Source organism: Capricornis sumatraensis, chromosome X (genome assembly GCF_032405125.1).
Source record: "Capricornis sumatraensis isolate serow.1 chromosome X, serow.2, whole genome shotgun sequence".
Lineage (NCBI taxonomy): Eukaryota > Metazoa > Chordata > Mammalia > Artiodactyla > Bovidae > Capricornis > Capricornis sumatraensis.
In genome coordinates, this window is record NC_091092.1 from 92,210,150 (window position 1) to 92,223,631 (window position 13,482).

General features: G+C 37.4%; 1 protein-coding gene across 1 annotated transcript in view; it reads right to left on the reverse strand.

Annotated features, from left to right (window-relative positions):
* Positions 1-1,504: 1,504 nt before the first annotated feature.
* Positions 1,505-13,482, reverse strand: part of WNK3 (WNK lysine deficient protein kinase 3) — a 165,510-nt gene continuing 153,532 nt past the window's right edge. The window contains exons 21-22 of the mRNA XM_068962928.1: positions 6,147-6,349; positions 1,505-1,834 (exon numbers count right to left, since the gene is read on the reverse strand). Coding sequence (XP_068819029.1) covers positions 1,505-1,834; positions 6,147-6,349 — 533 coding nt within the window. The remainder of the gene's footprint in view (positions 1,835-6,146; positions 6,350-13,482) is intronic.

Genomic DNA, 13,482 nt, shown 5'->3' on the forward strand with positions numbered 1-13,482 from the left:
ACCATTCAACTTCAGCTTCTTCAGCATTACTGGTTGGGGCATAGACTTGGATTACTGTGATATTGAATGGTTTGCCTTGGAGATGAACAGAGATCATTCTGTCGTTTTTGAGATTGCATCCAAGTACTGTATTTTGGACTCTTTTGTTGACCATGATGGCTACTCCATTTCTTCTAAGGGATTCCTGCTTACAGTAGTAGATACAATGGTCATCTGAGTTAAATTCACCCATTCCAGTCCATTTTAGTTTGCTGATTCCTAGAATGTTGACATTCACTCTTGCCATCTCCTGTTAAACTCCTTCCAATTTGCCTTGATTCATGAACCTAACATTCCAGGTTCCTATGCAATATTGCTCTTCACAGCATCGGACCTTGCTTCTATCACCAGTCACATCCACAACTGGGTATTGTTTTTGCTTTGGCTCCATCCCTTCATTCTTTCTGGATTTATTTCTCCACTGATCTTCAGTAGCATACTGAGCACCTACTGACCTGGGGAGTTCCTCTTTCAGTATCTTATCATTTTGCCTTTTCATACTGTTCATCTCTTAAACCTTGTAAAGCCAGTGTTTCATGTGTAAGTCTCAAAACCTACTGTATCAAGTAAATTTCTCTTCAGAAGAATGGATTAATAGAGGTGTAACTTGAATCGTCTTTGTTAGGAATACAAAGATTCCCCCCAAATGGGATTCATATCAGATGCAGTATATCCCTTGCAAAAGAATGCAAGCCAAACCAATGCCTCTTATGCTGAAATACAATGTAGTGTGCACATGAGAAACAAAGAGATAGCTGCTTTGAAATCCTAAAGCTGTAACAGAACTGTTACAGTTCTGTTTTTTCCTTCCTCTCCGCCTCACCTAAAACAAGGCTTCACTCCTACTGCTGTGACGACGGGAAGAAAATCACATTAAAAAGGGCTCATGTTCTATGTTGGTTGACAAAGTTATTCTAATTTTATATACCAAAACATTTACTGCAGCAAGTTACCCTGCCTTCTGTGAAAGGTAAACCTAAGATAAACAACATGAAGAATCTCATAAGACCCTGCTGGAGAGTCTCACTTTGTCTATGTTTGGGGAATATAAATTTAAATAGTTCTTATACCTTTTAAAGAAAAGTATCATCTAGCTGCAGAGAACTGCAATTAAAAAAAAAGGGGAGGGGCTTCTCAGCAACGTGTGGAAAGTGTCCTGGAAATGATAATGCTCAAGCTGAGCTTATTAAAGCATTCTAAACGGTATTTTTTTTAAAAATCAAGTATCAAAGAGGATAGGATTTGAAGTGAAAAAACATTTCTATGTGCAGTGTTCTATGTACAAACTGCACAGTTCTACAGGTGATGAGCTATATCAAATACTACATTGGAACAAAAAATGAGAGTGGAAAGTAAACTCAGAATGAGGGAAAATATGGCAGAAGCCAAGAAGAAAGTTTAATACCTTAGGTATCCTGAAAATAATTATGAAAAAAACTCCCTTTTCTTCATTATCTACTCTGATTTACTTGGGACCAGGAGGGATCGTGGACGGATTCTGCACTGTTGAAGCTGGAAACGCCTGCAAATTCATCCCTGGTTGGAACGGTCCCCCAGGTTGGTTAGGAATTACTAGAGACTGTTGTGGTGTTCCTGAAATTCCTACCCACTGTACTGGATACCCTGGCCCCACCACAGCATTATACTGACAAACATGGGGTATTCCATATGATGATAATGGCCCAGGAAATGAAGGGAGTGACAGTCCTTGTGGCAAGGAAGTTGGGACAGCTCCACGGATTTGGGACAGAGAAGAAATCCATGTTGGTGTGTAGCCCATAGTAGATGGAGTATTCTAACAAAAACAAAAATAAAAACAAAAACAAAAGATCAGTTTATTTTATAGATGCTTTTACTCTATATTCCTTCCTATTCTTTTTTGTCTCACTACTACTCTCTCATTATTATTCTGAGTGTCTACCATTTGGGGAGTAACTTTCTGTGTGCTCATAGTTATATACCTTATTTCATTTCATCTTCATAACTGCCCTGCAAGACAAGCATTTTTAGATGAGGAAACAGAAGCTCAAAATTAATAATGCCAATCACCACTTAGCAAATTAATAGTAAGGTAAAGATTTGAACACAGTTCCAGATAACTCCAAGGCCCCTGGTAAATTTCTGTTCACAGTTCCTTTCCTCATGCTAGCACTACTCTTCTATTTTTACTTCCTTCTGCCAGTCCCAGGCATTCTTCCATTCAGGGCCACAGACAATAATAGTTCATCTTACTACATAATTTTCTGAAGACATAGGATCATAATTTAGTGTGGCATAGGGAAAACTGCCTGGCATATAGTAAGTGCTCAGTAAATGTCACCTACCTACCTCCTTCTACTACTCACTATTTGAAGTCTGATATTTCTGTTATATTTTGGGAAATTTAAACTCAAGACAATTATGTTTTTGACAGTTCTCAGAAAATATATTCCTGCTTGATTCTTATCATATTGTGATTATGTGTATGTAAAGCAATTACTAAAATCAACTAAGCACACACAAAGAGATTACTGAAATCATATGCACATGGGAATAATATGTCTAAATGAAAGTAAATAATTCTTCCTTAAGGGAGAGCTTGGTATCAGTCCCAAATTCTTAGTTCTTTTAAATGGATGGTCAAGTTAAAACCCTTTCAACTAAAGTTTCAAGTTTAAGTTAGGATAAAGGTTTTCTTGCTTGACTCAAGAATAAATGACAAGATCTCTTGAGGGGAAAAAAGAACTTTTATTTAAAGTCCAGCAATCCAATTTTCATATCAGTATTTTTGTTGTTAAAGTAAAATTAAATACTTCTGGTTTTAAAATAACACATATAGTATGATCACATGTTTCTATGTATATTCCTATGTATCCACATATAGATATACAAAGATATCTGAAATGATGTTTATCTAAAGTTAGTGACAATCATTTCTGGGTGGTGGGATTTGAAGGTGGTATTTTATAATTTTGTACTTTTCTGCATTGATTAACTTCTATAGCACACATTATTATTTTACAAACAATACCAATGTGATTTTTATTTTTAACAGACAATTGGAGATGACTTGTTATACTTAATTTTCTCTTAGATATTTAAAAGGCATCTCAGATTCAAATAACCAAAATCAAATGTATGATTTTTCTACTACAAAAACACACTGCCTGCTCACGTTCCCCTTTTTGATGATTGGTACACTGGAATGATAGCCAGTTATACCAGCCAGAAACCTAGCCTTGACACCTCCATCTGGTCCATTTTATCTCTTAAACATTTTTTGGAATCTGTTCATTTTTCTTTATGTCAGCTTCTCTCTCTCTCTCTTTTCTTAAAATAGTTTAAAAGTTCAACTTCTCTTTATCAGGCCTATTGTGACTAATTCTTGATTGGTCTACCAAGCTTATTGTCAATAATCTTTCTTCTTGCTTCAAGTCAGAGTGATCTTTTCTAAAAGCAAATCTGATCATGTCAACCCTAGGGCTTCAATGGCTATCTATCTTTCTTAAAATAAAGACAAAGATCCTTATCATCACTACTTTAAAGACCGTACAGACCTCCTTAGATTCACTGTGCACCAACTCCTCTCTGCTCTCTTCACTTCAGCCAAATGGGCCTGCTTTCAGTCCTTTCAGTCTCTGTTTCCCCATACAGGGCTTTGCATATGCTGGTCTTCCTGCTTAGAATCATATTCCCTCCTGTTTTCACCTAGTTAATATTTACCCTTCAGATCTCTGCTTAATCATCACTTTCTCAGGAAAGCTTTCATTGACTTCCCTTTACTAGGTCAGATTTCCCTTACTGTATGATATCTTTTATCTCTCATTTGTAGTCCTTATTACAGCTGCAATTTTATATTTTTTATACAAGTCTGTTCATATCTAACTTTCCCACCAGCATATAAGTCCCATGAGAACAGGGAACATACACTTGTTCTTACTAATCAAACCCAGTGCCTAGCAGAGAGCTTGGCACAGAGTAAAGGAGCTGACACATAACTGTGACAGTTTTCTAAGACTACACAACAGTAACATGCAAGATCATCAGATAGTGAGACAGGCTCTCCACATAAAGATATAATCAACTGAACTTAAAAATACAAAAATAGTTACCACATACAGGATACTACTATGTGCTAGGTACTTTATAGATGTTAATCCTCACAACAATCCTGCAGACCAGAAAGTATTATCCCTGTTTTAAAGGCATGGAAACTGAGGCACAAATGACTTGTCTAAAGTCACATAACTAGTAAATGACTGACCTGACCTGGAACCAAGTCTGTATTAAGAACGTTTACCACTTTTATTCATACTCCATTTCCTATGCACTCTTCCTCCAAGTATCCCTCATTATAACTGCAATAAACCACTCTTCAACTCAGCAACAAAGGCTTCCATTCACATAATGCTCAGAGCATCTTTCACTGGCAGCACAAACACATTTATGCCTTGAAATCTGCCTCTAATGGCTTCCAACTTTTACAATGGTGATACTTTCTGTGTATAAATCCATGCCAGGAATAATACAAATACAGAGAGCCCTCAAGCAGATACATTGTTTACTAGTTTGGAAAATCTAGGCTTTTGAAAATTTTTATTCAATGTTAACTCTAAATGTATTTTCAGACTCTTTACCAAACTACATGCAGTGACTATATACACACACATATGTCTACACAAACATAACAGACACAGACATCTCTTTCAATGATATGGGTTCAGATTCTAAGCCCTGATTCACATTTTAATAGATTTACTCATTTTGAAAAAAAAAAAAGATACTTTAAAAATTCACACACAGAGAACCACAAAGTAAAATTAGATCCAAATTCCACCATCCAGGATATTTTAAGGGCTTTTCCTATTTATATGCATATATAGGTTAGGCTCGGAGAAGGCAATGGCACCCCACTCCAGTACTCTTGCCTGGGAAATCCCATGGACAGAGGAGCCTGGTAGGCTACAGTCCATGGGATCACAAAGAGTCGGACATGACTGAGCGACTTCACTTTCACTTTTCACTTTCATGCATTGGAGAAGGAAATGGCAACCCACTCCAGTGTTCTTGCCTGGAGAATCCCAGGGACGGTGGAGCCTGGTGGGCTGCCGTCTATAGGGTCGCACAGAGTCGAACATGACTGATGCAACTTAGCAGCAGCAGCATAGGCTAGGCTAGGCTAAGTCGCTTCAGTCGTGTCTGACTCTTTGTGACGCTATGGACTGCAGCCCACCAGGCATGCCTGTCCATGGGGTTCTCCAGGCAAGAACACTGGAGTGGGTTGTCATGCCCTCCTCCAGGGGCTCTTCCCAACCCAGGGATTGAACCCACATCTCTTACGTCTCCTGTATTGGCAGGTGGGTTCTTTACTACTAGTGCCACCTGGGAAGTCCATATGCATATATACATGTATCTAATATATATAATTTTACCTAAATACTATATATACTATTCTGTGATCCTATCTTCTTTCTACTCCAGAATGCATTTTGGACATCTTTCTACACTTCAATTGCCATGTACACCTAAGACCAGATGCAATTAACCAGATACCTCATCCATAAACTTAAGAAATTTGTTATAAGATCTTTAAAATTCTTTTTCATATTGAATACATAAAATAATTTATTGGCTGTGAGAACACTGATCTACCACTAACATAAGATAACTTTTCCTTAAAATCCAAACTTCTTGTACCACAAAACTGAATTAAGCCTTACTCCAGATGCTTTCTGATACTTGATGTTTTTTTTCTTCCAGGTATAATAGCCTAAAACAAGGGTCAGCAATCTACAGCCTGCCAACTCTTTTTGAGAATCAAGTTTTAATGGAACAAAGCCATGCCTACTTGTTTATATACTGTCTATGGCTGTTTTTGCAGCATTGAGTAGCTACAACCCCATGGCTTGAAAATATTTACTAACTGCCTCCTTCCCAGAAAAAGTTTGCAGGCCTCTTCCCTAAAAGATAATTTGCTTGAAGACATAATGAATCTAGACAAGGATAAGTGCCTCTATACTGTCAAGTCACGCCACTCTCTCATGGTAATTATAACCATAGTTCTATGTTAATCAATTTTTATGGTTTTAGTTGTCATAAATAAAGAGAGTCAGGTATAAACTACTTACTTCATATGCTTTGTTCCAGTTGTCTGTTTCTAGTTTCTGTTGACTCTGTTTAAGTTGGTTTAAACTTGGCTTAATAAGCGAATTTCCTACTGTTTCCTTTGTCCAGTCATCCACCAATTTGTGTAAGTCATCTGTGAACATTCCTTTTTTACTAACTGAAGATTGCTGGAATGATGCTGCACTACTTTCCACACACAGTGGATCTGTAAGAAGAAAAACAGAAACCATGAAGATGAATTAAAACATAAACAAATACTCTTTGTGGCTGATAATGCAGAACTACCTATTGGGTATAGATAAGGTAACCAGGTATTCTAGTTTATCTGGGAGAGTTCTGGTTTAAAGCTGTTGTCCTGGTGTTATTACTAACAGTATGCCCTTCACTCTCAAAAGTTTCCTCTTGTTTGGATGGCAAATTATATGGTCACCTTAGGTATAAGTCAAATATAATAAACATTATCTCAAAAACATCAGTATCAACTCCATAATCTTCTCATCAGTTTCCTCAGATAGATACTTAGAAGAGTTAAAAAACAATCAGAATGTTAAAAAGTAGAAAGAATCTTAGAATTCTAATCCAAACCACCATTTGTTTTATAATGGGGAAATGTGGCCTAGAAAAAATAAATTGACATGCCTGAGAGCTTGCAATTAGTTACCAGCAGAGTCAGGCTTGGAACGCTAAAGTCTAAATGAGAACTCTCTCTTTTTAACATACCATACTGACTTTCAAATTTTTCAGAAAACTAGAATCTCATTTATTTTTTTTAAACCAATATTTCTGTTTATATCTAGAATAGCAGAAACCAGGAGGCAGATGGTTTGTTAGTCTCATGAGTTCTAGAGCACAAGATGTACAAATAGATGAAAGAAATCAAATATAGATGTCTCCATCAATGAAAAGTCTCCTAATCTGAACATCATAGTAAGTCTTTAATTTAGTATTCTTACACAAGTTAACTAAATCATTCTCACAGAAAAGATTCATAAAGTTCCTCTGACTGATTTACAAGTCAAAACTTATAGAGTGGGTTAAAATGAATTTTAGGAAATGCAGTTGTGAAATTTAAGCACAGTAACACTTCCAGGGATTTAATTAAATACATAAGTGACAAAATCTTGTACAAATGTTATGTTACTTTTTTAATTGTGAAAACCTATTTAAAATGTAAAAGATAAGAAAAGAACCTTGATATTAACACATTCAAAGTACTTTTATCTTCTTTGAAACTTGTAATAGGGCCATGATATAGGTTCATCAGGTTACCATTCTATTTTGGGGATGGGAAGACTAGAATCCAGAGGGTTAAACAGCTGAGGTTATATGCTGAGGTTAGAACCAAGTATTCTGACTGTTTTGTCAATGTGCTTTCCATTATACCATGCCAACCCCATACCTTTTCCCATGGGAAAAGGATAAGAAAATTCCTTAATAAAGAGGAACATAATAATCTCAATGATTGCTTATACATAGTCTGTCATTCTCTATGACTCCTGAGCTACTGAAGGCTTAGATTCAAGGATATTAAAAATTAAATGGACACAGGGAACTATATTCAATATCCAGTGACAAACCTTAATGGAAAAGAATATGAAAAACTCTCTCTATATATATGTATGTATGTATGTATATATAGCTGAGTCACTTTGCTGTAGAGAAGAAATTAATACAACATGGTAAATCAAATCAACTACACTTGAGTAAAATTTAAAAGCAAACAAACAAAAAAGCAATGCAGTCTGAGGACAGACCAAGAGGAGCTTAGAGACATGACAAGTAAATATCAGGTGGTATTCTGGATGGGATCCTAGAACAGAAAAATATGTAAAAACTAAGGAAATTAAAGTATGGACTTTTGTTAATAAAAAATTAAATGAAAACATATTAGTGAAAATTGCTTAAAAAGAGTTTAATGAAATAAGTGGAACATATTCTCATATACAAAACAGTTTCACAAAATTAATTTTTACTAATTTGGGGCAACAATGCTGTACTAAAACGATGTACCAATCTTGTTGGAATTCCTACTTTTCTAAGTTTTAGAACCCAAGAACATACAAGTCAGACTACAATAAAAGTATCATTTTTTCCTGTTTTCCCTCCACACATTCATACGATTCTCTGCCCACTCCAATGGGCAAACAAATAGCACAACAATGTTGGGGAAGACTTTGGAGCTGAAGCCTTTTATAGATTGTATTCTTACCCTGGAAAAATGTCAGCAGGTAGGAATGAAAAGGAAACAATACCCAGAAACACATACATATTATCATTCTATTCATATCATAATAGTCTATACATATATATTCTTTACATGTATCATAATCTTCTATACATATTATCAAGTGCCAGCATTTCTGCCCACACAGCTAATGTGGAGGAGTATTTCTGTGCTCATTCCCCTTTAGTTTCTATTAAAAAACGTCTTACAAAGAACTAAGTTTGGATGTCATTCATTTATGAACATTTCTGTACTAATGGAAAATCCAGTGTCAGGATTGTTCTTGTGTACAAATCTGGTGGAACAGTGAACTTGAGCACTCAACTGGTGGTCAGTGATGGCTGCTACACTAATGGCACAATTGCCAACAAGTAGAGGATGTATTCATTTATTTTTATTGAGGAAACATTGATCTACAACATTATATGTTTCACATGTACAACACTGTATTTCTACTTCTGTATACCTTACTGAATGTTGTTCAGTGCCTAAGTATGTTATACACATGGAAGGAACATTTATTGATTGATTTCATTCAAAAGTTATTCATATCATATTAAAGTTCACAAACCAGAAATTACCCAACCAATGCACATTAAAAGAAATGCACTTCATTCTTTTACAAGTGGTTGACCAGTTTTCCTAGCATCACTTGTTAAAGAGATTGTCTTTTCTCCATTGTATATTCTTGCCTCCTTTGTCAAAGATAAGGGGTCCATAGGTGCGTGGATTTATCTCTGGGCTTTCTATTTTGTTCCACTGATCTATATTTCTGCCTTTGTGCCAGTACCATACTGTCTTGAGGACTGTGGCTTTGTAGTAGAGCCTGAAGTCAGGCAGGTTGATTCCTCCAGTTCCATTCTTCTTTCTCAGGATTGCTTTGGCTATTTGAGGTTTTTTTGTATTTCCATACAAATTGTGAAATTATTTGTTCTAGCTCTGTGAAAAATACCACTGGTAGCTTGATAGGGATTCCATTGAATCTGTAGATTGCTTTGGGTAGTATACTCATTTTCACTACATTGATTCTTCCGATCCATGAACATGGTATATTTCTCCATCTATTAGTGTCCTCTTTGATTTCTTTCATCAGTGTTTTATAGTTTTCTATATATAGGTCTTTCATTTCTTTAGGTAGGTATATTCCTAAGTATTTTATTCTTTTCATTGCAACGGTGAATGGAATTGTTTCCTTTATTAGTGTATAGGAATACAAGGGATTTCTCTGTGTTGATTTTATAGCCTGCAACTTTACTATATTGATTGATTAGCTCTAGTAATTTTCTGGTGGAGTCTTATAGGGTTTTCTATGTAGAGGATCATGTCATTTGCAACTAGAACACTTTCTAACACCATACACAAAAATAAACTCAAAATGGATTAAAGATCTAAACGTAAGACCAGAAACTATAAAATTCCTAGAGGAGAACATAGGCAAAACACTCTCCGACATAAATCACAGCAGGATCCTCTATGACCTACCTCCCAGAATATCAGAAATAAAAGCAAAAATAAACAAATGGGACCTAATTAAAATTAACAGCTTCTGCACAACAAAGGCGGAGAAGGCAATGGCACCCAACGACAGAGGAGCCTGGAAGGCTGCAGTCCATGGGGTCGCTGAGGGTCGGACACGACTGAGTCACTTCACTTTCACTTTTCACTTTCATGCACTGGAGAAGGAAATGGCAACCCACTCCAGTGTTCTTGCCTGGAAAATCCCAGGGACGGAGGATCCTGGTAGGCTGCCATCTATGGGGTCACACAGAGTCAGACACAACTGAAGTGACTTAGCAGCAGCAGCAGCACAACAAAGGAAACTATAAGTAAGGTGAAAAGACAGCCTTCAGAATGGGAGAAAATGATAGCAAATGAAGCAACTGACAAAAAACTAATCTCAAAAATATACAAGCAACTCCTGCAGCTCAATTCCAGAAAAATAAATGAACCAATCAAAAAATGGGCCAAAGAACTAAACAGACATTTCTCCAAAGAAGACATACACATGGCTAACAAACACATGAAAAGATGCTCAACATCACTCATTATCAGAGAAATGCAAATCAAAATCACAATGAGGTACCATTTCACGCCAGTCAGAATGGCTGCGATCCAAAAGTCTACAAGCAATAAATGCTGGAGAGGGTGTGGAGAAAAGGGAACCCTCTTCCACTGTTGGTAGGAATGCAAACTAGTACAGCCACTGTGGAGAACAGTATGGAGATTCCTTAAAAAACTGGAAATAGAACTGCCTTATGACCCAGCAATCCCACTGCTGGGCATACACACCAAGGAAACCAGAATTGAAAGAGACACATGTACCCCAATGTTCATCGCAGCACTGTTTATAATAGCCAGGACATGGAAGCAACCTAGATATCCATCAGCAGACAAATGGATAAGAAAGCTGTGGTACATATACACAATGAAGTATTACTCAGCCATTAAAAAGAATACATTTGAATCAGTTCTAATGAGGTGGATGAAACTGGAGCTTATTGTACAGAGTGAAGCAAGCCAGAAAGAAAAACACCAATACAGTATACTAACGCATATATATGGAATTTAGAAAGATGGTAACGATAACCCTGTATGCGAGACAGCAAAAGAGACACAGATGCAGTCTTTTGCACTCTGTGGGAGAGGGCGAGGGTGGGATGATTTGGGAGAATGGCATTGAAACATGTATAATATCATATATGAAATGAATAGTCAGTCCAGGTTCAATGCATGATACTGGATGCTTGGGGCTGGTGCACTGAGACAACCCAGAGGGATGGTATGGGGAGGGAGGAGGGAGGGGGGTTCAGGATGGGTAACACGTGTATACCTGTGGCAGATTCATGTTGATGTATGGCAAAACCAATACAATATTGTAAAGTAATTAGCCTCCAATTAAAATAAATACATTTATATTAAAAAAAAGTTTAAAAATTTATACATTCTAAAAAAAAAAAACCTGGAGTAACAGGCAAATTTGGCCTTAGAATGCAGAATGAAGCAGGGCAAAGGCTAATAGAGTTTTTCCAAGAGAACGCACTGGTCATAGCAAACACCCTCTTCCTACAACACAAGAGAAGACTCTACACATGGACATCACCAGATGGCCAACACTGAAATCAGATTGATTATATTCTTTGCAGCCAAAGATGGAGAAACTATACAGTCAGCAAAAAGAAGAAAGGGAGTTGACTGTGGCTCAGATCATGAATTCCTTATGGCCAAATTCAGACTTAAATTGAAGAAAGTGGGGAAAACCACTAGACCATTCAGGTATGACCTAAATCAAATCCCTTATGATTATACAGTGGAAGTGAGAAATAGATTTAAGGGACTAGATCTGATAGACAGAGTGTAAGATGAACTATGGATGGAGGTTCATGACATTGTAGAGGAGACAGGGAGCAAGACCATCCCCAAGAAAAAGAAATGCAAAAAGCATATTGGCTGTCTGAGGAGGCCTTACAAATAGCTGTGAAAAGAGGACAAGTGAAAAGCGAAGGAGAAAAGGAAAGATATACCTATTTGAATGCAGAGTTCCAAAGAATAGCAAGGGGAGATAAGAAAGCCTTCTTCAGTGATCAGTGCAAAGAAATAGAGGAAAACAATACAACAGAAAAGACTAGAGATCTCTTCAAGAACATTAGAGATACCAAGGGAACATTCATGCAAAGATGGGTTCAAAGGACAGAAATGGTATGGACCTAACAGACGCAGAAGATATTAACAAGAGGAGGCAAGAATACACAGAAGAAATATACAAAACAGATCTTCATGACCCAGACAATCACAATGGTGTGATCACTCACCTAGAGCCAGACATCCTGGAATGTGAAGTCAAGTGGGCCTTAGGAAGCATCATTATGAACAAAGCTAGTGAAGGTGATGAAATTCCAGTGGAGCTATCTCAAATCCTGAAAGATGATGCTGTGAAAGTGCTGCACTCAATATGCCAGCACATTTGGAAAACTCAGCAGTGGTCACAGGGCTGGAAAAGGTCAGTTTTCATTCCAATCCCAAAGAAAGGCAATGCCAAAGAATACTCAAACTACCACACAATTGCACTCATCTCACATGCTAGCAATGTAATGCTTAAAATTCTCTAAGCTTGGTTTCAACAATACATGAACCATGAACTTCCAAATGTTCAAGCTGGTTTTAGAAAAGGCAGAGGAACCAGAGATCAAATTGCCACCATCCACTGGATCGTTGAAAAAGCAACAGAGTTCCTGAAAAACATCTATTTCTGGTTTATTGACTATGCCAAAGCCTTTGACTGTGTGGATCACAATAAACTCTGGAAAATTCTGAAAGAGATGTGAATCCCAGACCCCCTGACCTGCCTCTTGAGAAACCTATATGCAGGTCAGGAAGCAACAGTTAGAACTGGACATGGAACAACAGACTGGTTCCAAATAGGAAAAGGAGTACGTCAAGGCTGTATATTGTCACCGTGCTTATATAACTTACATGCAGAGTACATCATGAGAAATGCTGGGCTGGATGAAGCACAAGGTGGAATCAAGATTACCAGGAGAAATATCAATAACCTCAGATATGCAGATGACACCACCCTTAATGCAGAAAATGAAGAACAACTAAAAAGCCTGCTGATGAGAATGAAAGAGGAGAGTGAAAAAGTTGGCTTAAAGCTCAACATTTAGAAAACTAAGATCATGGCATCTTGTCCCATCACTTCATGGCAAATAGGGAAACAGTGGAAACAGTGTCAGACTTTATTTTGGGGGACTCCAAAATCACTGCAGATGGTGACTGTAGCCATGAAATTGAAAGACGCTTACTCTTTGCAAGGAAAGTTATGACCAACCTAGTTCAGTTCAGTTCAGTTCAGTCGCTCAGTCATGTCCGACTCTTTGTGACCCCATGAACCGTGGTACACCAGGCCTCCCTGTCCATCACCAACTCCTGGAGTCCACCCATACCCATGTCCATTGAGTCAGTAATGCTTATCCTCTGTCGTCCCCTTCTTCCTGTCCTCAATCTCTCCCAGCATCAGGGTCTTCTCAAATGAGTCAGCTCTTTGCATCAGGTGGCCAAAGTACTGGAGTTTCAGCTTCAACATCAGTCCTTCCAATGAACACCCAGGACTGATC